Below are 27,274 nucleotides of genomic sequence, written 5' to 3'. Positions count from 1 at the left end.
GTTGGAGCTGGCAGGCGAACTGGAGAGGGTCCAGGTGAGGCCTAACAGTAGGCCGGAGCTGTTCCAGAATGAGTCTCTCCAGGGTCTTCATGATGTGTGACGTCAGTGCCGGTGTCGGACTGGTCGGTAGTTCCGAAGAACCACTGGGCCGTGGCGTCTTCGGCACTATGCAGGACGGCTTCCACAGCACAGGGACCCTCTGGAGACTCAGGCTCATGATGAAGACCCAGTGAAGCACTCCACAGAGCTGGTCAGCACAGTCTTTGAGGACCCGAGGGCTAACACCAGTCCAGCAGCCTTGCTGGTGGGGAGTTTGCTCAGCTGTCTTCTAACCTGAAGAGGTCTGAAGAGTGGAGACTGAAAGTGCGGAGGAGGGGAGTGCACAGACAGAAGAGTTAGAGGAGGTGTTTGGAGGTGGGGGTGGGGGGCCATTGCCGTTGATGGAGGCATCAAGAGGGGGGAGGGGACGGAGCGGTGCAGGTTTCAAAACAGGAGAGTCAGCGGGGACTGGGACCGCAGTGTCAAATCTGTTAAAGAACTTTCCATGCTACCATCGACCCCTCTGCTAGCTGGTCTGAAACCTGTGATGGTCCTCATGTCGCTCCAGACCTCCCTCATGTTGTTCTGCTGTAGCTTCCACTCCAGCTTCCTCCTGTAGTTTTCTTTAGCCTCTCTGGTTTTCACCTTCAGTTCTCTCTGAATGGCCCTCAGCCTCGGCCTGCTTCTTTTAATTGAGGATGGCTTTAATGTCCTTTGTTACCCAGGGTTAGTTGTCTGGGTAACATTTAACAGTCCTTGTTGTGACATTGCAGTCAACACAGAAATTGATGTAGTCAGTGATGCTGACAGTAAGCCCATCAATGTCCTCACCATGCGGCTCATAGTGAAAATTATAGAGTTAATAATTAATTATTTTAGAGTTGTTTTTTTACAAATAAAAAACTGAAAAGTGCAGTGTGCAAAAGTATTCAGCCCCCCTGAGTCAATACTTTGTGAACCCCCCTTTTGCTGCAATTACAGCTGCAAGTCTTTTGGGGTATGTCTCTACCAGCTTTACACATCTAGGGACTGAAATCTTTGCCCATTCTTCCTTGATGAACCTTTGATGCTGCCACCACCATGTTTGACAGTGTCTGGTCTGTTCAGAGTCATATGCAATGTTAGGTTTCCACCACACATATTGTTTTGCATAAGATAAGATAAGATAAAACTTTATTAATCCCAAAGGAAATTCTTGTGCCAGAGGTATCAAGTTACATTAAATGCAGTTAAGTACAGAGTATAAGTGTCACTAAAATCCAAATCAGTGTACAGTACGCAGTATGAGCACGATATATGGTGCATGGATATGTATATAGGCCAGTGGAGGGAATGACAGTGATGCATGACATGATCATCTAGCTCTTCTCCATACAGAAAGGGGAGGAGTTATACAGTCTGATGGCCACTGGCAGGAAGGTGGTGTTCTGTGCTGCTCCTCGGTAGTCTCAGTCTACCGCTGAATGTGCTCCTGTAGGACAGCAGTGTGTCATGCAGGGGGTGAGACGCGTTGTTACGAATACTGAGGAGTTTCCTCAGTATCCTCCTCTCTGTCACCTCCACCACAGACTCCAGCTCCACTACCAGACAGTACCAAGCCAGCCTTCCTAATGAGCTTGTTGAGTCTGTTGGTGTCGGCCGTCTTCATCCTGCTGCCCCAGCACACTACAGCGTAGAAGATGACCCTGGAAATAGATCATACAGAGGGTCCATTCTCCTATTGGATGTGTGCACCATGTTTATGTAGGTGCATCTTTGAAGTCTAGAAGAACATTGTACAGTTTTATCTGGCCAGTCATGCCACCACGAGCAACCATGAAGAGGAGATTACATTTTGAAGAGGCGCTTGCTGCCATTTTGAGGTCCCCAAAGGCCACTGATGAAAACACATCATCCTCTGACAGCCAGGAAGTATCCGCATAGGAATTTTGTCCAGAGGAGGACCTTGGCAGCACCACTGGGGAGGAAGAGGGAGAAGAAGAGCAAGAGGAGGAAGAGGAAGAGGAGGAAGAGGAAGAGGAAGAAGAACAAGCGGAGGAAATGGATGACAGCAACTGGAGATTTCACTGGAGTTCCAAAAATGGTAAAGTGACAAGGGTGTAGATTTGCGTTTGACATTGGTGGGGGCCTAAGATTCCAATGAAATTTAACCCCTCCTGCACCTAATGAGAATCTGTTATTGTTTAGGAGGTGATCAAATTATTGGTGGGGACATGCCCCCTCTGTCCATACTACTACACCCTTGCAAAGTGATGCTCCCACTAATGAACAAAGGTGTCTATTTGTCACATTTTGCTCTGAGGTCAGGATGATCAGCAGCCTCTAGAGCACCTTTAACCTTTTGTTTTCCTGAGGACATGCATTCCAGTGTGGAGCTACTGTGCCAAATGCGGGGCCCATGTCTGCAAAATGCATCATGATGCACCACCGTGCTGCCGCAGAGGACTGCAAGAGGACAGCAAGAAGGTTCCTGGTTCCATTCTGACTGGGGTGGCGATTTTGTGTGGAACTTGCATGTTCTCCCTGTGCCTGCATGGGTTCTCTCCGGGTACTCAGGCTTCCTCCACATTCTAAAGACAAGTTAGGTTAATTGGTCACTCTAAACTGCCTGTAGGTGTGAGTGTGAATGTGAATGGCTGTTTGTCTGTGTTGCCCTGCGATGGACTGGTGACCTGTGCAGGGTGTACCCCGCCTCTCACCTGAAGTTAGCTGGGATAGGCTCCAGAACTCCTCATATGAAGTGACCCACTTGGCACCTCAGTTTTTGAAAATCTTGCATATTTTCAGTTGTTCTGTTTATGAATTACATATTTGTATGACAAAAATAACACAAAAACATAAAACATATAGAAAATTGTATATCTATGGATAGGTCTGGCATTGCTGAAAAGAAATTAAAAAAAATTAAAAAAAATATTTATATATGGCATTGTTATAGCACTTTTAAGAGAGGTACACATTTGGGCTCTAGGGGTCCGAGTGTGAGTTTTTGGAATAATGGCTTATTACTGCAATAATAATAATGCATCAAAATCAATTTTTTTTACCATTTATTGACTTAGTCAAGGCTGTAAATTCCTCATATCAAGTGACTTACCTGGCACCTCAGTTTTTAAAAATCTTGCATATTTTCAGTTGTTCTGTTTATGAATTACATATTTGTATGACAAAAATAACACAAAAACATAAAACATATAGAAAATTGTATATCTATGGATAGGTCTGACATTGCTAAAAAGAAATAAAAATAAATGAAAAAAAAATATTTATATATGGCATTGTTATAGCACTTTTAAGAGAGGTACACATTTGGGCCCTAAGGGTCCGAGTGTGAGTTTTTTCAATAATGGCTTATTACTGCAATAATAATAATGCATCAAAATCAATTTTGTTATCAATTATTGACTTAGTCAAGCCTGTAAATGATGACATTGCTGAAAAATTAAAAAAAATTAAAAATATATATATATATATGGCATTGTTATAGCACTTTTAAGAGAGGTACACATTTGGGCCCTAAGGGTCCGAACGTAGCCAAAATCGAAGGGTGCCCAGAGGGTTAAATTACACACAGGTGGACTCTATTTAGTCATTAGGTCAACATTCGATCAGTCAGCACACTGCACTTTTCAGTTTTTTATTTGGAAAAAAAAACTCTGGGTTGACCCTGCACAGAGTATTGGCTGGTTGTCACTCTCTTCCTGCTCTGCGCACACCAGAGAGCATGATGGCTGAAGTCACAGACGCAGCTCATCTTCAGGTAATGCCATGTGATTGGGAGGCGTGGCTTCAGGGTGAGCTCCGAGAGAAAGGGGCGTGTGTTTACTTTCAAAATCTGGCTGACTGAGTTTTCAAAATCTCCTACCCATGTTTAATTCTCTTTCTACTTCACAATTGTATGTTGTAAGCCACTTTGTGTTGGTCTTTCACATAACATTGCAATAAATATATTTATGTTTGTGGTCATAATGTGAGAAAATGTGAAAAAGTTTAAGGGGTATAAATACTTTTCCAAGCCACTGTATATGTTTTGATGACCCATCACACAAACTCTATTATAGCTCCTTACAATTTACAAATCTAACATCTAGAAGTAGACACATCTCTCCATTCAAAACATACTGACCAGCCTACAATGCGATTACCAAGAAATCTAATGAACTTAATACCATCAAAACAATAAATCTGTTTACTTGAATAAATAGCTGTAAATAAGTGATAGGTGACAATCTTTCACAGTCGTGCAAGGTATAAAGAGATACAGTTGGAAAGGTTCTAACAAGTGAGGAGGGAGAGTGTGTACAGAAGATATAAGTAGTATTTTGAGGAGCTGCATTGTATATTTGGAATTCATTTATGACAGTTTCAATTCAAATCGCACCAAAATCTGGAGGAATTAAATTCTGGGCTTTAAATAAGTCATTCAGTAGTCCTTCTCTTGTTTTAAAGCCATTGCTTGATGTATTGTGTTTTTAAGATCATTGACAACCCCAAACCTAGTAATTGGTATGAATTGATATCCACTCCATTTGGAGCCCCTGAGGCAAGGGTGTAGTTTTAGCATGGACAGAGGTGATATGTCCCCAACAGCAATTCCTAAAATGTCCCCAACAATAATTTAAACCTCCGGAGAAAAAAAAACAAAAAACATATTCTCATTGGAAAATGGAGCGGGAGATGGACAGGTGGATTGGTGCAGCTTCCGCAGTAATGCAGTCGCTGTACTGGTCTGTCGTGGTGAAGAAGGAGCTGAGCCAAAAGGCAAAGCTCTCGATTTACCACTCAATCTACATTCCTACTCTCACCTATGGTCATGAGCTCTGGGTAGTGACCGAAAGCTTGAGATTGTGAATACAAGTGGCTAAAATGAGTTTCAGAACCCCACCTTATCTGGTCCTGCAGCTTTCTTGGTGTTGATCCTCCTCCGGGTGGAGCTCACCTGGTGATGCTGCAGGACAAAAGGCTGGGGCTGCTCCTGCAGCTGTGGAAGATGAACAGTTTCTCTGCTGCCAGGTGTGTCAAAGTGCACAGAAAGTGTTTAAGGTGTCAGGCAGAGTGGGGTCTTGACTAGTCTGCTGGTTGCTGTTCCTGTAGTTGGTTATGGTTCTCCACCTTTCCCATGGGTTGTTGTCAGGAAAGTGCTCCTCGATGCGTCGTATGTACCAGTGTTTGGCCTGCTGGATGACCTTCCTCACTTCTGTCTGGGCCCTGCTATAGGCCAGCCTGTCACCTGACCTGTAGGCTGCATCCTGAGCAGAGACCGCACTTCTGGAATTTTGGAAGCACTGTTGGGTTGGAGTCTGCCTGCTGATCAGACAGTAGAGCTCATCTAGCGCTAGCTTAATGATAGCCCACTGAATTAAATTGAATGTTACAGCTATGATCAGGATGGAGCAGAACTCTCTTTCACCGTCTTGAATGATCTGCATTTCACGGCCAGGTATCCCAGGTCTGGTGTAGTGTGTTCTGATGATGTGTGTGGCTGTACACCAGGAGATGTGGATGTAAAACAGGCCCTCCACCTCTGTGTTTCGCAGAGGCTGCAGTCCTGTCTGCTCGGAACAAAGAGTGTCCTGCCAGCTCCACCGCGGTGTTAGGTGTGCTGCAGTCCAGCCAGGTTTCAGTGATGATGGCCACACAGCTGTCCATCCTCCACGAGACCATCCTCAGGCGAATATCGTCCATTTTGTTGCCAAATAATCTTACATTGGCAAGAAAGAGACTGGAAAAGAGTTGGTCATTGCGGGTTAGCATCTAGTCTAGTGCACACACTGTCCTGTTACCCTCTCTTCTTAAATGGTGTCACAGAAGGGGGGTGGAGAGAAGGGGGGTGCATAAAAGTGGCACTTTCTTCCAATGTTCAATAATTCAGCCCTGCCATACTGAACGAATGCTTCAAGTGACTGTAACAACAAAAACACAAACTAAACAAACAAAAGCATAGGAAGCAGACAGCACATGCAAGTACATTTTAAACCCAGTTCTACACTGAGACAAATACGATTTCACTCACAGGGAAAGGTCAGCAAGGTAGTCTATGTAGTTCATGGATGGTAATGGTTAATGGTTTACCTTTAGATTGGTAAAAACCAACCAACCACTTCACAAATGGATTGCACTGCACAAGATGTTGATGCTACTTACACTAGAAAAGTAAATAGTAAGGTTTACCACACTTTCTTCACAGACAAGCCTCCGGAGGCTCCTGTAATGCCCCCACAAAGGGGTTTTCTTTTGCAATTTCCACTGGTTGGAACTATTAGTCTGAAAGTGCTGACATTATTGCTGTCTGTTATTATTTACAGGAGGAGTAAAAATAGTATCATAGCTTAAGTGTAATTGAGAGAAAAACAAGCACAGCAATAATGATGGCTTTATTTTTGTTATAAAGGTGGCAGCCAACACCTTGTCGTCACCCCAGCACACAGGAAACTACACACACACTCTGCCTTCTCCTCAGCATGCCCCCAACTACAACCTGCTGTCCCCCAGCCACCAGCCAAACTACGACACCTATAAAGAGGGCTACAGCGTTTACGGCATTGAGAGCGTCAAGATCTAACACCGGTAGGAGAGCGATGATTGATGGCTAAAACTGTCCTCACCTCACAGCCATAGAAACTAACTGTCTAATTTGTATTAATTGGCATTAGACAAGAATTTAGAGTACAACTGCATTCATATTATGGCAGTGCACAGCAGCTTCAGTGGCAAACTTCATTTTAATTTAATTAAAACTAGTTCTTTTTTACATAATTATGAGTTTACATAGTGAAAAAGTACACTTCTATCTAAACATTTGTAAAATGTACAATGTCAAGCGCTGTGGTTATAATTCTTTGTCTGCATCATATAGAATTTAAAGCTGGTTTTCCTCCTAACCCGGTTTTGTTTTGGGGTGATGTGAAATGGCAGACACAGATTGCAAATTATATTGACCATAGCATGGTTGTCTTGGTAGTACAAATGTTTAGCATTACCATTACATCAAATATGTTATGAAAAGACATTAGACAAGTCTAATACCTATTCTGGAATGAGAGTAGGGCCTCCATGAACATAGCATTTTTTTATTCACTGTTCATATTTATAGAAAATGTTTGCTTATTAACGTCACAGCAGACAAACATTGCCACTAAGGTTAGCTAGCATTGCTGAGTGGGTGGCTTACTAAATTTTTTGGGTATAATGTGGATGCAGCAATTGTTTTTAAGAAAAATTAGTAATATGGAGACCATAAAACAAAACCACTGCAAACAAATCATCTAGTTACAACTGTTTATGGCTGTGATTTTCTTTCATTTCCTATGTTTACCCAGCAACTGGCTTATCACTTTCATTTCTGTTCCGTATTTGCCCTCTGATCCTGGCTGCCCTCTCCTCTCTTCCTCTTCCCTTATGTCTTTTTACTCACTCCTCTTCAGTCTTTTTCCCTTCATTGATTTTTTTTATCTCTCTCTTTTATCTCTCTATTCCTGTCTTAATTTAAAGACAATCATCCTCTCACTTACTGACTCACTGGCCAGTCACTTCAATGTGTTTTAATGACATTGTTTTTGCTATGTAGCCTGAACAATTGTAAGTGTAACACAACTGTGATATTGTGGTAAATACAAATAATTCTTATTCTTTACAGCATATACAATATGGGATATCATAGCTTGTTCAGGACTAGCATGTATGATGAGCGGAGCCACCCAGTCCAGTTGGGAATTATAAAAAGTATGTGTAACTTCAAAGAGAGAGTGTTCATCTGTCTTTACTTTAGACAGATGAGGTCTTTTATGTCACTGTATTCAGTGACAGTACATTTTGCTTCCATCTTCTTCTTATGCCTCCAAGGTTATATAGCCATCCTTAGAATGCATCCAAGTAGAGAGAGTGTGTTGCATGTATTTATGTGCATGGCACAACAGCAGTTACCCCAATGAATAAAATAGAATAGAATTTATTGTCATTGTACATAGTAAAACAAAATAGGGTGCAATCCTTGGGTGCAGATAAAGATATATATAAATATAAATATTGCACTTTGCATTGTGTAGTGTAGTTACAAAAATGTTTTTGTATGCTCTGTTTGACCTAAAGGCAACCATAGAAACAGATGGTGTCGTGGGTGGAATGGATCTCCTAGGATGTTCTGGGCTTTCTTGAGGCAGCGGGAACTGTAGAGTTCTTCAAAGGAAGGGAGAGGGCAGTACGTATTTTCTGGGTGGTGGTGGTGACCCTGTGGAGCACCTTCCGCTACCACTGTGCAGCTGGCAAACCAGTATGCACAGATGCAGTAAGCCAGTATGCTCTCTGTGGAGCAGTGGTAGAAGGACACAAGCAGATTTTGCATGATATTGTGCTTCCAGAGGACCCTTGGAAAGTAGAGTCTTTACTGTGCCTTCTTAACCAATTCTGTGGTGTTTGCTGTCCAGGTCAGGTCCTCCTTTATTTGGACACCCTGCCAAACTCTTCTCTAAGTCTCTGTTGATAAACAAGGGCTGAATGGCTGTTTTATTCCTCTCATCTTGGTGGTGTTGCACACCTTTATTATTAACATTATCCGCAGGATGGACACAGGTCAGTCAGAATGCAATGACATGGCACTGTGTACCTTTTCCTTCAAAAGGGTGAGCTGTCACACAGTTTGGCTCTGTTTCTCACTCGTACACAATATATTTTGTGATCCATCCCAGGTGTGGGTTGAAGTATCTGAAGTACCTTGTTGCTGAATGATGGTGGGGACACCTGTACTGGAGTGGCGTTGTTTTTTGGGGAGGTTGCGATCCTCTGAAATTCCTGCCACAACAAATGAGTCTGTAATTTGAGAAGCAGCTTTTTAGCTTTTGTGCATACGAAAAGATTCACCTTCCTGAGAGAGTTTGACTGTATGCTGCAGTATCTGAAGATTTAAAGTCAGCTCTACAGGCTGTCAACAGTGAACAAACTTCCACAGTTAACCATAGTTTCTCATCAGCATGTCTCTTGGTTTTATCACAGTCACACCATCTAAAACATGTAGCAATGAAGGACTTTGTATATTCCTGTAGGTCACTGCCACCTTAATGCTTCTGAAAAAGTCCCCACGTTATTATGATAAAACAGTTGCTATCTTAGCATTGCCTCCTATGGCCACATTCTAACATTCTAAACCAAGGTCATGAAGGGTTTTTTTCATGGGATAGGATGTGAGAATATGTGGACTTCCAGACCTGAGCTGAAAAACACAGAAGAAAACTATAGTTGTTTTTTTATTTCAAACACACGTTTTGCATATTTAATTGTCACATAAAAAGCTAGACTTCAGGACTCTCACAACTGATAGATCTTTGTTTTGGTGTTGGCACAGTCCTGTGTGCTGAAAAAGGCAGAATGAAACCTGATACTGTATACTGAGTATAAATGTTTTTGAATGGAATATGTGTTTCTGTTTATGAATTGCTTTATATAAAGAAGCCTTTTATAAAGTCAAACAGCTTAGTGTTTTATAGTTTAATGTCACACAGTCGAACATGTCCTCTCTATTTTTGTTTGCCACATATCAATTTTATTCATGTATCTGTCAATATGTATCTGGCTGGATGACTACAGGCCAGTAGCACTCACTCCAATCATTATGAAGTGCTTTGAGAGAGTGGTGCTGACTTATTCAGAGCAGCATCCTGGACACACTAGACCCACTGCAGTACACCTACTGGCCCAACAGGTCCACCTCAGATGCTATCGCGGCAGCCCTGCACATCTCCCGCTCACACCTGGAGAATAAAGACTCCTACATCAGGGTGCTCTTTACTGACTAGAGCTCCACGTTCAACACGGTCATCCCCCACAAGCTTATCCACAAATTGTTCTCCCTGGGACTACACCCCATTCTCTGTGACTGGCTCCTGGACCTTCTGACTGGCAGGCCTCAGTCTGTCAGAATAGAGACAGGACTTTAGCCAGCATTAATACAAACATCCTCAGTCCTCAGTCCCATCCTCTGCACCCTGTTTACCCATGACTCCATGGCTTCCCACAATGACAACACCATCCTGAAGTTGTGCAGACAACACCACTGTGATAGGACACATCACTGGCAGGGACGAGGTGGCCTACCGGGAGGTGGCTACTCTGGTGACATGGTGTGAGGACAACAACCTCACCCTCAACTCGGACAAGACCAAGGAGATGATAGTGGACATGAGGCAGGAGAGGAGACCTCATTAGCCACTGTTTATCCAGAGACTCGAAGTTGAGTGGGTGAGCAGCTTTAAATATCAGTGGGTCCACATCAGCCAGGACCTCACCTGGATACTCAACACCACACTGCTGGTGAAGACAGCAACGGCTGTACTTCTTGAGGAGGCTGAGGAGGTTTGGCACGTTGCCAAGGATCCTCAGCAACTTCTACAGCTGCGTCGTTAAGTCCATCCTGACCAGCTGCATCACTGTGTGGTATGGCTGCTCTACTGCCATGGACTGCAAACGCCTGCAGAGAGTGGTGAAGACTGTGTCTAAGATCACCAGGACTCCTCTGCCCTCTCTGCAGAGCATCTACCAGCACAGAGTCCACAACAAGGCCACACACCCACCCCCAACAAGGTCCGTTCACTCTCCTCCCCTCAGGACAGAGGTGCAGGAGTGTGAAGTGCAGGACCAGTAAACTCAGGAACTCTTTCTTCCCCTCCGCTATCAGACTCCTCAACAGCTGAGAGGGGTCTGTAACAATGGACTGTACCCTGCACATAAGATAAGATAAGATAAGATAAGATAAAACTTTATTAATCCCGAAGGAAATTCTTGTGCCAGAGGTATCAAGTTACATTAAATGCAGTTAAGTACAGAGTATAAGAGTATAAGTGTCACTATAATCCAAAATAAGAGTACAGTACGCAGTATGAGCACAATATATGATACATGGATACAAATATGGAGATGTAAGGTGCTAAGTAAACATAAATATAGACCAGTGGAGGGAATGACAGTGATGCCTGACATGATTATCTAGCGCTTCTCCCTACAGAAAGGGGAGGAGTTATACAGTCTGATGGCCACTGGCAGGAAGGACCTCCTGTGGCGTTCTGTGCTGCTCCTCGGTAGTCTCAGTCTACCGCGGAATGTGCTCCTGTAGGACAGCAGTGTGTCGTGCAGGGGGTGAGACGTGTTGTTACGAATACCGAGGAGTTTCCTCAGTATCCTCCTCTCTGTCACCTCCACCACAGACTCTAGCTTCACTCCCAGTACCGAGCCAGCCTTCCTAATGAGCTTGTTGAGTCTGTTGGTGTCGGCCGTCTTCATCCTGCTGCCCCAGCACACTACAGCGTAGAAGATGACGCTGGAGACCACCGAGTGGTAAAACATCTGCAGCATGGTCTGGCAGACGTTAAAGGACCTGAGTCTCCTCAGTAGATACAGGCGACTCTGTCCCTTCCTGTATATTGCCTCTGCGTTTGTGGACCAGTCCAGTTTGTGGTCAATGTGGACACCCAGGTATTTGTAGCTGTCCACAATGTCCACGTTGGTACCCTTGATGCTGACCGGGTTTGGGAGTGTCTGGTGCTTCCTGAAGTCCACATACTGACTGTTTAGAATAGAATAGAATATACTTTACATGCAGTAACACAGTAACTGTAATATTGTTTATTTATTTATTGTTCTATGCAATATTCAATAACTGCAAATGTCCCATGCTTTTTACCTCCTGACAGTTTTTTGCACACAATCTCTGTGGCAAACACACACACATGCACACACACACACATGCATGCACACATGCACGCACACACACTTAAAACAGCTACTAAGCGCAATAACACAACCACAAAAAATGATGAAATCACAAGGATTTCATGCATAGCAATATAATGGGTTCATGGCTGATTTTAGTGCTGAACAGTAGAAAATGTCAAATTTAACTATTTTTTTCAAAAATGGAAGGGGGCATGTTTTTGTTTACTTGAAAGAGTGTCTGTGGATGGTATATACTGAAGTAACTTCATCAGACATTACATACATAAGTTTTAACACCAACAATGACTACTGCAAAGACACATGAAACAGCACACAGATGCATGCATACACACACACACACACACACACCACACACACACACGTATGCACACACATGGACACATACACACATGTACAAACACATGCACACACACTTAAAACAGCCTACTGAACACAATCCAAAACACATCCGCAAAACACAAGGATTTTATGCATAGGAATATAATGGGTTAATGGCTGATTTTAGTGGTGAACAGTAGAAAATGTCAAATTTAACTATTTTTTTCAAAAATGAAACCCTTACATCAAGAAATGCATGGTTATATGTTGTTATAGTTATGATATTAAAAAATGTAGTATTATAATAGGAGTTAATGGGCCCTAAGTGGAAAATACCATTTTAAACTGCTGCTACACAAAAACTAATAATGCATCAAACTCAATATTTTGGCTAATCTTTGACCTATCCATGACAGATATAAAAATAATGCCTCAGCCACCTAACTTTTGTTTTGTGGAAAATAACTCATTTTTTGTGTTTTCTTCATAAAAAAATTACTGTGACATCAAGTAATCAAACTGGCATTTAAAGGGTTAAATTCCTCAAAATGATTTAATGTTTGGTAGTTTTGAGCAGGGCTGAAGTTGTTTAACATATTTATGCAGAAAAAAGTAAGAAAAAATATTAATCTGTTAATTTTTTATAGCAGTTTTTTGGAAGTGGACTTTTTTGTCCCCTAATGACACAAAAGGGTAGTAAATTTTAAAACTGTTGCTACACAAAAACTAATAATGCATTAAACTCAATATTTTGGCTAATCTTTGACTTATCCATGACAGATATAAAAATAATGCCTCAGCCACCTAACTTTTGTTTTGTGGAAAATAACTCATTTTTTGTGTTTTCTTCATAAAAAAATTACTGTGACATCAAGTAATCAAACTGGCATTTAAAGGGTTAAATTCCTCAAAATGATTTAATGTTTGGTAGTTTTGAGCAGGGCTGAAGTTGTTTAACATATTTATGCAGAAAAAAGTAAGAAAAAATATTAATCTGTTAATTTTTTATAGCAGTTTTTTGGAAGGGGACTTTTTTGTCCCCTAATGACACAAAAGGGTAGTAAATTTTAAAACTGCTGCTACACAAAAACTAATAATGCATTAAACTCAATATTTTGGCTAATCTTTGACCTATCCATGACAGATATAAAAATAATGCCTCAGCCACCTAACTTTTGTTTTGTGGAAAATAACTAATTTTTTGTGTTTTCTTCATAAAAAAATTACTGTGACATCAAGTAATCAAACTGGCATTTAAAGGGTTAAATTCCTCAAAATGATTTAATGTTTGGTAGTTTTGAGCAGGGCTGAAGTTGTTTAACATATTTATGCAGAAAAAAGTAAGAAAAAATATGAATCTGTTAATTTTTTATAGCAGTTTTCTGGAAGTGGACTTTTTTGTCCCCTAATGACACAAAAGGGTAGTAAAGTAATGTGACGCCTGAGGGTTAAAACAAAGATGAGCAGCAGAGATTGGTGAAGTCAATGAGCACTGGAATATTCAGGGGCCGGACTGCAGGCCAGTATGCAGGTCTGGAGACCACCTGTAATAGACCTATATGTGTATTCCATAGCTAAAACAAAACACATGTGTGCAAAATAAGGTACTATTCACATTAACTTGTTGTCATGGTCCTGTGTCAGATGACTTTGTTTTCATGTAAATCTTTAGTTTTCCTGGTTATTTTAGTATATTTGTATTTTTCCTGGTTTATTTTGCCTGTTTTGGTTATTTCCTGTTTTATTTTGAAAGTCTTGTTTTTCTTGTGTATTCCCATGTGTTTTACTTGCTCCTGATTGTGTTCACTTTGTGCTACCAGTTTTACTTCCTGTGATGTCCTCATGTTGTTCTTACCTCAATACCTGTGTTTGCTTCCCTTGCCCATGCTTCCTGTGTTAGGTTTGTTCATGTATTATATGTTCTATATATACCTTTTGTTTGACAATTTGGTAGTATTATTTCTCTCATGGTTTTTGTTGTTCTGTCTTTTGGAGTTTTGGCTTTTTGGCTTTATGCTAATAAAGCTCAGCTTTTGTTCCACTTGTCTTTGAGTTTGTCTGCATTTGGGTCCACCTTAAACTGAACTCTCACCTGACACGTACTGCAGTTCACCAAAGTGATGGATCTTCAACTGGTTAAATACTGTATGCCTATTGTGTGTGCAAAAATGCTTAAAAAAGCTCCTCAAAAGGCACAGCAACTTCTTAGATTATTAATACTTACCTAATAATATGTATACACACTGCAAAAAAGGTGATCTAATTATAAGCTAAAAATACTAAATTAGAGATACAACGATTTAAAAGCATCTGTCCATGCAGCAAGTTATTTTACTTGACAAGAAATCCTATTATTAGATTTTTAAATCAAAGCAAAGAATATTCTGAAAGATAATAAACTTTGTTGGAGCAGCAAAGGTTTAGTTTACATAGTTCAGTTGTTGATGAATACATGGCTAATGTATTTTTGTCTTTGTACAGGTGAAATTTACAGATGCAATGCGCTCCAAAGCTCGTCTGTCCATCACAGGATCAACTAGTGAGAATGGTCGTGTTCCGGTGGCTTACCTCCGTCCAGGATTACCCATGAGCCTCAGCATGACTGATCTCTCCTGACCACACCTAAGCCAGTGCCTTACAGCCAGTCAACACACATCCTCCCTTTCCCTTTTGAAAGTGAAGCAAAGGAAATGCTTGCCATTGCATTTGGTGACAAACAGGGAGTTTGGGTAATCTGCTCTCATTTTCATTTGGAAGCTTGGCCAGTCATTTCTCTCTGAGAACTGTCATTCTAACATCTAGCCAAGAATGACTAGACATTTGCCCCACCATGTGGCTGTCAAGAGCAAAGACCTGCCCACCTACCAAGAGAATCACCAGAAACAAAGGTGGCTGATCTGATACACATTCATGAAAAACAATCAAGCACAGTGGACAATTTTCTAATCAAACTCATTCATTGTTTTGTAGATTTTTGCAAGAGTAATACAAGAGGTTTCTCTTGTTTGAAAAGACAGCTGTGATACTGATGTTAATGCAATAATCATACTAATCAGGGATGTGATAAGGAGCTCTTGGTACAAAGCTGATATCCTGAAAAATCACATCTATAGATAATAGCAATTGTGATAGTTAATAATGATGATTTTATTTTTCTGATGGTCTTATATCTGCCTGTAAATCCCTAGTTAATAGAGACTTTGACCAGACAAAAGAAATGCATGGACTGACTGGCCAGCAGAGATACACATGCACAACACATTGGAGCAAATGCACAGGGGAGGCCAAGAACAAAACGTAATAAAACTATGTATGTTCTTAAAGCTGATTTATTTAAAAAAAAAATCATTTTACATAGGCTTTGGAATAGGGTATACTGAAAGTGACTGGGTTATGGTGTATCCACGTGTTAAAACAAAGACAACTTGCAAGTACAGTAGGGGTTGAAAGTTTGTGAAACCCTACATTTTTTGTATTTCTGCATGAATATGACCAGAAGTCACCAATTTTTAGATCAAAAGCATCCTATTTGAAGTCCAAATTAGATTTAACCAGTTAAGAAGGGGTTTTAAATCAATGTATAGTCAAGGATTTTACTTGAACAGTGATAGAGAACATCTGTGTCATCTGTTAAACATGGTCATGGTAGAATCATGGTTTGGGCCTATTTTTCTGCATCTGAGTTGCAGCAAAATCTTTTCATTCTAAACAAGCCTTAAGACTTGTATGTAGTTCTTGCCTGTGCAGTATTAAGAAGCAAGAGGTCACAGCAGATACTGGAAGCAAAGGTTCCCATAGATAGATTTGCAGGGACACTGTAGGGAGAGGAGCCTGTCACTGTCTGTTATTGTTGAGGATGGCATTCATCATACTACTCATCCTCCTCTTCACCATGGCTCCCTCAGACATATATGTCATATTGTATAATTTCCCATATGAATAAATGACAAAGTATAATTCGTCTGCTTCGTTTAATGTAGAAATATAGATAATTCTGAAGGGTTCACAAACTTTCAGGCACCAATCTTTAACACTTTGTTGTTAAATTTGTTAAACACACTGTTGCATCTGTTGTCTATAACTCAGAGTTGTGGAGCTGATTTAAAATATTGTTAAGATACAGCACTCTTTGTCACTATCATTGTACACTACTATGGAGAGTCTAGTTCCAGTTAACACTAGACCTTAGATCAAAATGGATGGGAAATGAATGTCTGACTGTTTTAGAAAGAGGTCTGAACAAAATGTATATTTTGGGCCACACAGGCTTACAGATACTCGGTGGGTGAGAGGCTGGCACCCATACATTCACACAAAATATCCAGGGTAATTATGTTGTTGTCCCATTAAAACCCCATAAAACATTATGCAACTGTTTTCACATACTGAGACGAACTGTTTGTGTAAATATATGCATCATATAACAAGTATTTTTAATCCCTATTTTTAGGCTGACACACAAACCATACATTACATGTACATTTGCACGTATACTTGCACATAGTTCTACCATGTGAATTTGGTGGCTAACTGGATGTTGTGCCAAACGGAGTAAGAATCAACCAGAGCTCTTCATACTCAGACAGTTGCAGCTGCTGATGCTGAAACCTGAGCCAGCGGGAGCCATGAGCTGAAAAAAACTGTGAACAAACCCTTTCTTTTAATAAATATACTGCACTGATGATGGCAAGACCAAGTGGAAGAGAGAACAATGAGATCTTTTGCATGCCACTTTGAGTTTTTTCCTTTGACTTATCAGCCTGAAGCTTTGTGAATGGCTGCTTTTAGTGTTTAATAATAATAGCAAGAAGTATAATGCTAACAATATTAATTACAGTATCAGTGTGGTTATTGTTATGTATGGTGTATGCTTTTTAGAACTCAAGTCTGCTATTTCTTCCACCAAAAAGCTGTTATTTGTGCTGCTTGGTAGATAGCTGAAAAGAGCATAAACAACAGGTAAAGTGGAGTGGAAAATGTAAAGGTATCTGCTTTCATATCTTCTAAAGGACTCATACCATTTTTTTCCATGGTAATTATCACAATCAAGTAAATTAATAAATGAACCACAGAATGGCCTCTTAACATGCCAACTACTGAGAGAAATGTGAAAATGTTCACCCATCACCCCTTCATTGCTTCTGTTATAACTTAATTTTCTATTAAATTTATCAATCTGGACCAAAATCTGCCTTTCAGTTGTTTTTCAAAAGTACAAACAAATTCCTAGATTCAGAGGAAGATGAGGTAAATAGGACAGAAGGTATGAAAAAGAGAAAGGGCTGGGGGGGGGGGGGGGGGGGGGGGGGTGGCATGCATAAATAATACATTGAACATAATAACCACCATAATAACCAGACTGTCATAGCTTTAAATATGGAGGATAAAATCACTAGTGTGAACCAGACCAATGACAATAGAGGAGAGGTAAGAGGGGGATTTGTGGGGACAGGGAACTGCTCAGTGGATCATGTTTGTGTCCTCCGACAGCGCAGGCCTACAGCAGCTAAAAGTTAAGAATTTATCGCCCCTATGATACCTGTGGCTGAGGCCATGTCAAGTCACTGTATCTATACCTAACTTACACACTATAGTTAAATGTGCTATACAGAAAGGTTTTAAGTCTGGTCTTAAAGGTGGTGGTGGTTTCTGCCTCCTGAACCCAAGCTGGAAGCTGGTTCCATAGTAGCTGTGCCTACTTTTATGAATTCTAGGTACTACAAGTAAACCTGCACTCTGAGACCGGAGTGTTTTACTGTAACCCCTCTGTTTTTGTGATGTGGCTACTGGACAGACTAATTTGCCTGATTAGACCTCACAAAGAGTCAGTTAAGGCACATATTTGTTAATTTTTATCATTACAGAGATCTCATGAGAATCAGCACACAACATGACATGTCTCACACTTTGGGTCCTCTCAGTTAAAATCCAAAGTAGATGTTTATACCCGTACAAGCCCCAAGCTCTAAGACCTGATCATGTCTTGTTACCATACTGTACATTCAGACCATTAACAATTAACATGCCATGTGTTTCTGTGTCTTCTTTTACACGTCTTTGGGTTATTATATACTATACTGTTTTCCTATTTATGTTTTGTTGCAGGCATGTGCGGGTGTGGGGGCTTTACCTTTGATGCCCAAAGTGCCCTTTTGTCAAAGTTAATTTTTATTTTACTTTATTTTGTTTTAGTTTATATTGTTATTGTGTGTGACAGTCTGTCTGTGTGTATAGTATATGAACCGATATAATATTAACTTAGATCTACGTTGGTCGGTCACATGATCCACGACGTGCCCTCTCTGCCCTGACGTGCCCTGTAGCTGAGCGCTGCTAAGACGGGGAGACGGTCGGCCACTGCTGGTGGCGACACCGAGGGAGGAAACTGCTGGTCCGGTGAGCAGGTTCTGCAGCGCCGGTATGTTTGTGCACGGTGTAGTTTTCACGGATGACGAAGTGAAGTGAGCCATGAGCGTCCAGTGTGACGTCTGACTGCACAGACCTCTAACAAGTTACAGCCGCTAGTTAACCAGACAACCTGCGCACTCAGCTGTAGCAATCAGCGACCTGTCAGCCAATCAGAACATAGAATTTCTTGTTGCCAGGTGAGGTCTGAGGTTCAGCTGCAAGCACACCGCGCAGCAGACGTTATGGCATATAGGGCAAACCAGGAGTGAGAGACAGGGAGCGGGGTTCCTTCTATATAGATCCTCCCTTTGTGTTTCAGTCACTTCAAATCAGCACAGATTCATGTGAACTAAATTACCTGTTGTGCAGCTTTTTTGGAGGCTTTGAGTAATCTGTTTCTAATCTGTTTAATCTGATCTGTTCTGTGAAGTCTCTAAAATCTGACAGTCCAGCTGATGGTCTCATTGGTGAAACAGTGAAACAGAAATGTAGTTTTTGTGGTTAGGCCTATAGTCATGGTGGCACAGAGGTGGAAAGTAACAGTAAACCTGTCTTGTTATAATAATCTTTGTTTTCTTTTCAGTTTGTTTTGTATTTGTCATCATTGCTTAAAATAAACAAGGAGTTATTATTGACTCAGTAATAGTTGTTGAGTTAACCCTTTACTTCTGTCGGTAAAATAGGTGTTGCAGGAAATGGCTTCTACTTCATTAAAAACTTTCTGGGGGAGGACACCCAGACCCCCCCCCCCTTCCCTGTGGGTGCCCCCTCCCAATATTGTTACAGCTTATACATTCAATTTAACACATTATCTTTATAAGTCCTAAATGTACAGCTTGAATAATGGCTTTGTGGATCTGCACGTCCCTGTTGTGTTGTGTTTGTTTGTTTTTAAATCTCAAAAGAACACACCACTATCAAAGTTCTGATTTGCTGGTAGTTCCAGAATCTGGAAGTAGAATACAAGGCCCAGCCTGACGGTGTAAGGCATCTCTGTGGTTTGGAAGGTAGACAACCTCGCTTGACAACCTGGAATGCAAGCAATTTTCCCCTGGGATCAATAAAGTATTTCTGATTCTGCTTCTTTTACTTTTAAAACCCTTATGGAAGATTGTGTGTTTGCAGTACTGTATATTCAGTATTTCACACAGTTTTGCTTCACTATCACACACTGCATTATAAAATTACATTTTACAGCAGCCACGAGTGATTCAATTAGAGAGTTACAAAACACAAAATATTGCATCAGTACTTATTAAGTACTGTACTGTATTATGTGCTGTATTATGTGCTACATAAACTGAGACAAAAAGAAAGGTAATGATAAATAAATGACAGTGAAAACTAACAAATACGGTTTTTCTCTAAGTAAACCAAAGACCTAAAGAGGGAAGCATTTAGCCTTCAATGTGTACCTTGTGTTTCACAAAAAAGAAAACAACATCCTGCTTTGTGATGCATCATTGATTAGTACAGTTGTTAATAGAGGGAGAAAGGGAGAACCATAAAATGTGGTGCAGGCATAAAAACCAACTCCTAATTGGAATGAATTAATACAAAAATTGTGCTGACAGAAAAATGAAAAATGCAAAATATATGTTTCCATGCACCGAACAGTAGTATTTCAAGTATTTGGTTATTTACTTCCATTTGTCTTTTTTCAAATATTTCCCAAGGAATTCTAACACTATCTTACCAATGAAAAAGCCTTAATATATACATATATATATATATCACCTGCTAGCAGTTGTAAGAAAGACTAGAGCTTCAACAAAGTCAGAACAGCAAACCTTTTATGGGGTTCCATATTTACAACCATGAATGCTACATGTGAATACTCTAATACTTCTACTTTAAGTGCAGTTTAGATATTTATTTCAGGAATAAAGCAAATGCAAACCAATGTCAGCCTCCCTCCCTGCCTGCAGGGAGGCCTGATTTTGTAAATCCAACAGGATTGTATTCCACCAGTTGTCCAATATGGATGAAAGAATTGTACATCCCATGACTGATTCAAATTCAACACGAATTGTTCATCCACAAATGTTTCCTCTTCAGTCTGTGTCTCTATAGGAACAGTTTCCTTCGTCTCTTGTGCTGCATGTGGATAACCCAGAGCCCTTTGTTGGACAATGTCAGCCCGTGATTAGGGTCCTCTTCCATCTTCTAGAGCAGGGGTCGGCAACCTTCAGCATTAAAAGAGCCATTTGGGCCGGTTTCCAAAAAAATGAATTGAATAAAGCACACTCGGAGCCACGAACCCCTAATCTACACCCATTTGACCACTAAATTGAAGGTAATATTAATCTATATATATATAGGCCTAATATAGATACATATAATATTTATCTGAACAAAGAATGCCAGTTATATGTTATTTTGATTTCAGTGTGCCGTCATTCATGTCCTCCATGCTGTAGGCTACAGTCAACCTGAATTATGAAACACGTTAGTTCAGGGTCCGATATAAAAATATGTATTTTCAGAATATCAGCTTGTGTAATTATTTCTTTCACCTGGTTAATGTGAGTTCTGCTCTGGAACTTCACTGCACAGCGTATCGTATCCATTTCAGGGCCACTTTGGGTCACTTTGATTTTCACGAAGGACTGAGCTCTGATCTGTGAGGCTGGAGTGGTGTTTACTTTTAATGTAGTTCATGATGGAAAACACCAGCTCGCACAAGTATGAGGGTCCAAAGATCGACAGGACTCCAAATGCAAACTTCCATGTTCATATAAGTGTCATATATGTTCATAAGTGTCAGGAATGTCCTTCCATGTAGGCTGTCGAACACCAGTTTGTCCGGTGTCACAGGTGCTGCGCACACGCAGGACGCGTCCGTGACGCATATTTTGACAAAATATTAAAAGTTTTATTTTAATGTCACGAGAGCATCTCAATCTCCAAAGAAACAACTACTACTATAAAAAAAACTAAATGAATAAAATACATTTAAATTAAACGGCCATTATTTATTCATATTATTATTATTTTTTTCCGAAAATGAGCTCGCTGCCTGGGAGCCACAACAGAGGGATGAAAGAGCCTCAAGCAGCTCCGGAGCCGCAGGTTGCCGACCCCTGTTCTAGAGGAATAGTATAAGAAATGTTACAAAAGATTTTGGGTGATGTTGGATTCGGAGCTATTTTTAGTTTGTTTCTGGTCCACATTCCATTTCAGAAGGCGGCAGTAATGCACCTGTGTGCATGCCAGCTGACAATAAAACAGACGAAGAAGAAGCAGCAGCAGTAGTTTGTTGCTGCGTCACGTTCCAACATGGCTTTATGCGCGGCAGTGCTGTGGATGTTAGAAAGACTCCGGTAAAGAGAGTGGTACATTGTGTTCATCGTCTGTTTGCGTCACACTACGAAGCGACTTTTACAACCGAAATATTTTTGCTTTCAAGAAGCTTTTTTAAACCTTTTCCAGCCTACAACGAAAACATATTTCATTCCGAACTGTGTCGCTCTGTAACGAACCTCGTACAGACCAGATACCGGTACATCATGGCCCAGCTGCACTCGCTATGAATAGTGGGGACAAAGTAAGTGATCAGAGAAAGAGCAGCGTCTTTTTGGCCAAACTCAGCTAAACACTGAAAATGAACTGCTTCGGACCAACTGCTTGCTTTGCAGCCTGACGTTAGTATAGTGCCCTAACCAGGATACACGTCTGGTGGTTGCTGAAAAACCTACACGCTGAAGCTATGTAAGTTCGGCTATATATGTACATTTAAAATACACCGATATAAGATAACCATATGAGATACAGTGGCATTTCCCAGTTTGGGATGAATAAAATACTTCTGTTCCATGCTGTTCTGTTGTGCAAAATGTAATGTATCTATATTCTTGCCAATAAGTGATTTGTAGTGCCAAAAATGTCAGGTGAAGTTTGTGGGGAAACAGTTTCCTGATTTCCCGGCTTTTTTTTTTTTAACAGCATTCAGTAAGAATATTACAGAACCTGTCAATCAACATGAGTACATTGGATTGCAGTCAACATGTGAAAATGCAGGTATGGATCTGTTATGAATACTTGGTCAAATTTAAGCTTGTTCTATTACTGTACATTTAGTGACTGGTCAGGTCTTCAGTAGCAATGCACAGTGACATTGGCAGGACATTGGTTTAATCATTGGCCTTTAAATATCAGCACTAACCTTAAAAGGAAGTTGGCAAGTCAGATAAGTGAGCTGACCTGATGCTGCCATGGTGGTGGCTCTTTATTTGACAAGTACATGTGCAGAGAGATGTCAGAAATTGGTTGTTTTTTTCTTAATGGATTCAACAATTCAGCATTTAAAAAACACACCAATAATGTCAACAACAAAAACATCAATCTAACTAAAATGTACATCACACACCCTGGTTACACTCATCACATAATTAAGACGCTGTGTCATATTTCACCACTAGATGTCACTGAAACAAAGCTTTGAATGAATGAACCCATACTCCACACAGTTGATGAATTAGTTCAATACTGCTTCACTGCCTAATTTGCACATCACTAGTTAAACCAAACCCAACCAGCTAGCGAGATGAAGCACGTTGTTCTCCTGCTGCTCCAGATGAGTCGGGGCAGAATGAAGGGCTGTAGCTGTAGCAAACTGATGCCTGCCCAATGCTGGTGCAAGGCAAGAGAGGATGTGACCGTTAACCAGTTTCCCGAAGCACATCATGATGACCGGTGTAAGTGCTACTGGTCATTAAGGCTGCCAACAGTGTGCTTTTTAGGCAGGGGGGCAATGGTTGAGGACTCCAGGCAGGGTGGAATGGCAGACTGGAAAACCGGTTTAAGACCTCAGCCATCTGGTCTGCACACTCAACCTGGCACTCTTCAGGTTAGCTCTGGCAGCACTTTATTGCACTTCATTGTCAGACCTAAAGTCAGTGTCTCCCTGTCTCTCGGCAGATTTTGGACCTGTCTTGTCATCCGAGGCTTCTGAACTGGGTAAACCTGTATGTGCTCTTCTGTTGTGACAGTACCTATGCAGTGCCTGATGTAGCTCAGAATAGTTCATCTTAATAGATCAGGTTATTGTAAGAGCACTTTTCCTGAGGGGCTGATGCTGAAATCAAAAGCAGTGACATAGTGAGACTGGACCAAGTGTGGTAATTGTTTCCCCCCTATAGTCAAGTCACATCAATTTCTATTTATATAGCACTTTTTACAATCAGAGTTGTCTCAAGGCTGTGTTTGATGTTGGTATAACACTGTAACACAGTTTGTTTGTAGCCATCTTAATCCCTTTTCCACAGGTTGTGCTTTAATGAACTTCTGAGTAGAGATCTTCTGCCTAAATATATACCATCAAAGATCCTGAAGATGAAATATTATCAAAAAGCTTTTGGATCCATTAAAAATCTGATGTCTCACGGTGAAACACAAACTTTCTGTAACTCAGGTGAAGCCCTAAGACATTTATATGACACTTTGGTTACCAGGACATCAGCTTCATGTGCATATGAACTGATTTCTATAAATTGTACAATAGGAAGAGAAGAGAGTAGAGGACAGGGGAGTGTAAGACAGGAGATTGTGGCACTCCCGTAAACCACAGGGGGTTGAAATGCCTGATTATTGCTTTAAATGGTTTAAATAGACATTTAGATTGCTACTGCTGAATTTGAACTACCAGACCACTTATTATGCTATTAGATTTTAGTGATCAAACTTCCTTATAATTCATATGCTACTTTTGTCATGTTTTTAAAAACTCTGCTTGAATGACTACTCGCAATTATTATACATTATAGCCACTATCAGAGACTTGACAGAACATTGTTTACTATTTAATAGTAATATTTTCTAGTCTGACCATTTTTCCCTCTTTCTCAGTTGAACTCCACAGACTTGGATAGAAGCACAACTCATCAGTGTCAGGAGTGTGGAAAATGTTTCAGCCGGATTTGTAGCCTCAGAAGACATGGTCTGAGTCACACAGCAGACAAACTGTACCACTATGACGAGTGTTGTAGCAGTTTTAGTCAGTTACCTGCTTTCAACCCAAAAGAAAAATCATACTGCTGCAGCCAATGCGGTAGGGATTTCAACAACCAGACTTCATACAAAAAACACATCCTGGACCACACTGGACCTTATCAGTGTGACCAGTGTAAGAAGTGTTTCAGTTACCTAAGTATTTACAAGATTCATATGCGTGTTCACACTAAAGAAAAGCCATACAACTGTAACCAGTGTCCTAAAAGTTTTAGTTTTTTAAGTTCATACAAGCGACATCAGCTTAGCCATAGTGGAGAGAAGCCATACCAGTGTGACTTCTGTGGAAAGGGTTTTACTCAGTCTGGACATTTCAGTGTGCATCTGCGAAATCACACTGGCGAAAAACCATATGAGTGTGACCAATGTGACAAGAGCTTTAGTGATCTCAGTAGTTACAAAATACACCGGCGTGTCCACACAGGAGAGAAACCATATGGCTGTGACCAGTGTGGAAGAAGTTTTTCCCAGTTGGGTAATTATAAGTCACATTTGCGCATCCACACAGGTGAAAAACCATTCCAATGCGAGCTATGCAAAAGACAATTTTCTATCTCAAAAACATACAAACAACATGTACGCACCCACACAGGAGAAAAACAATACAAGTGTACAGATTGTGGGAAAGGTTTCGGCCGTCTCAGCAATTACATGCGCCACCTCCGCATTCATACGGGAGAGCAACCATTTAGTTGTAACCAGTGTGGAAAGTGTTTCAATAGTTCATACAGTTACAGTCGCCATTTGCGTATTCACACTGGAGAGAAACCATACTGGTGTTCTCAGTGCAAGAGGCTGTTTACCCGGTCTCAGTCGTTAAACAAACACCGCTGCATTGAAATAGATCATGAGAGCCTGTGTAACAATGAAACACAGGTGAGCTGCTCAGCTGCAAAACCATCAATCTAACACAATGACCCAAAGATACATACAGCTAACTTCACACAGAGTCGGACTTTTGTGGCCAAGACAAACAATAGGCATTGGATCTTGCTTTAGATTCATTTTAGTTTTTAGAAGAATCACACTCACAGCAACACTAAAAACTAGTGCTTTGACTCTGTTTTTAGTGTCGACATAGAAAAATTCATTTTAACTATAACATTGGGTCTTGATTGCCCCATGCAGTTCTCATCACTCAGAAAATGTATCAAATTATATGTATATTGTTACTGCTCATCTCTCCGCATTATATCTGTTTCTGTGAAAAAAATGATAGCAAGAAGTTTAACTTAAAACAAAAAACTGCATCACTACACCTTACTGTTTTCTGAGAACGTTCCATTACTTTTACTTTTTGTATTTTACTTTTTCATGTAATGTGGTCTTTTTCGATTAATATGAGTTACAAATATACTATACCGTTTGTGTGTGACTGTAAGATACATAAAAGCTCAGTTAATTTGCAGAATCATGTAATAAATCCAATGAAATAAAAAAATGAAAGGAAGGTGTGAATGTGTATACGATGAAAAATTGCATTCAACGTTACATTTGTCACTTAACACTCCCAGGTATGTGGCTATTTGTATAAGTTTTGTGCCCCTGTTCATTCTCAGTCTTTTACTACATCTGAAGCAGCTGCTGCATGCCAAAGTTCTCTGATACAGCCATTGTTGGAAGTGTATCTGAAGGGAATGATCTGGAATATAAGAAGGTGGTCAAGGACTTTGTTGACTGGTGTGAACTCAATCACCTTCACAACAATGCCACCAAGATCAGGGAGATGGGTGTGTACCAACAACAAACTGGACTGGCTGGACAAGACGAGTGTCCTGTACAAAAAGGGCCAGAGACGCCTCCATCTCCTGAGGAGAACGAGGGTCCTTTGGTGTGTGTAGGGCACTACTAAGGACCTTCTTTGATACCATGGTCGCATTAGCAACTTTCTCTGCGGTGGTCTGCTGGAGTTGTGGAACTACAGACAGAGCCAAGAAGAAACTGAAAAAAACATCAACTGTCTTGGGCTGTCCTCTGTGGATAAGAGGAGAACCCCTCACACCCTCCGTATGAGACAGTGGGGACCCCTGGCGTAGCTCCTTCAGTCTTTATTTTGATTTTTTTAACTTATTTTTTTTTACTTCATTTTACCATGTTTGTGCTACTCTACACTGCATTGTCTTTTTTGTTCTGCTGCTGCAACAACTTATTGTTCCTCTAGGAATCAATAAGTCCTATCTTATCCTAACATTGAGTACATGAAGTAATCAAGTTATCAACAAGAACTGTTTTTACTCAGCCAAACCAATATGTTTAGGAACAATTAATAATTTAACAGACTAAAACTAACCTATTAGATCTACACAAATCAATGTATGCGCATTTAACCATCAACGAACTAGTGGCACATTTCAGCAGGACTAGGCATCAGTGTCATTGCTATTATGTTTGATTTCTACAAAACACAACCACAGATTTGAAATAAAAACATATATACATATATAACACATATTTAAGTTTAAACTGGAGACTCACTTCTTGCTGTGTACACCATAGTTGTTGCCACACCTAAAACACACCCATACCTTCCAGTACCTCCACGTTAGGCCCACACAGCCAAGGTGTGGCAGAAGTCATTTTAGCTTGTAAAGTGGTTTGTAGATTGATTTCTGGGATTTATGGATCTTGTTATAATCCAGCTGCTGTGCAAAGACAACAACACAGCCAAAAGTTTTGCTGGGAAAGAAATGTGATCGTTGTAAATTCCCACATCAATTTCTACTAATTTGTTTTCACAATTCTTCACCACCATCTCACAAAAAGTTTTGTCCATAATTAG

The 27,274-nt window shown here is 40.6% G+C and overlaps 2 protein-coding genes across 4 annotated transcripts in view; both read left to right on the top strand.

Annotated features, from left to right (window-relative positions):
* Positions 1-16,720, top strand: part of LOC114433732 (glutamate receptor 2-like) — an 87,992-nt gene extending 71,272 nt beyond the window's left edge. Inside the window, exons 19-20 of one of the 3 annotated variants that reach the window (XM_028402398.1) lie at positions 6,431-6,606; positions 14,560-14,691. In XM_028402398.1, the coding sequence (XP_028258199.1) occupies positions 6,431-6,601 (171 nt within the window). In that variant the 3' untranslated portion in view covers positions 6,602-6,606; positions 14,560-14,691. Of the gene's footprint in view, positions 1-6,430; positions 6,607-14,559 lie in introns of all 3 variants that reach the window. The other 2 variants (XM_028402405.1, XM_028402412.1) reach the window with 2 other exon arrangements.
* Positions 16,721-22,176: 5,456 nt separating this feature from the next.
* LOC114433617 (zinc finger protein 239-like) lies at positions 22,177-26,942 on the top strand. The gene is made up of 4 exons (XM_028402263.1): positions 22,177-22,197; positions 22,432-22,506; positions 23,407-23,453; positions 24,334-26,942. Exon 4 carries the CDS (start codon positions 24,652-24,654, stop codon positions 25,402-25,404), a length of 753 nt encoding a protein of 250 aa, XP_028258064.1. The 5' UTR covers positions 22,177-22,197; positions 22,432-22,506; positions 23,407-23,453; positions 24,334-24,651; the 3' UTR covers positions 25,405-26,942.
* The last annotated feature ends 332 nt before the right edge of the window (positions 26,943-27,274 follow it).

The sequence above is a fragment of the Parambassis ranga genome, chromosome 1 (assembly GCF_900634625.1).
Source record: "Parambassis ranga chromosome 1, fParRan2.1, whole genome shotgun sequence".
In the NCBI taxonomy this organism is placed as follows: domain Eukaryota; kingdom Metazoa; phylum Chordata; class Actinopteri; family Ambassidae; genus Parambassis; species Parambassis ranga.
Note: the sequence above shows the minus strand (reverse complement) of the source record. Positions and strands in the feature narration are given on the sequence as shown.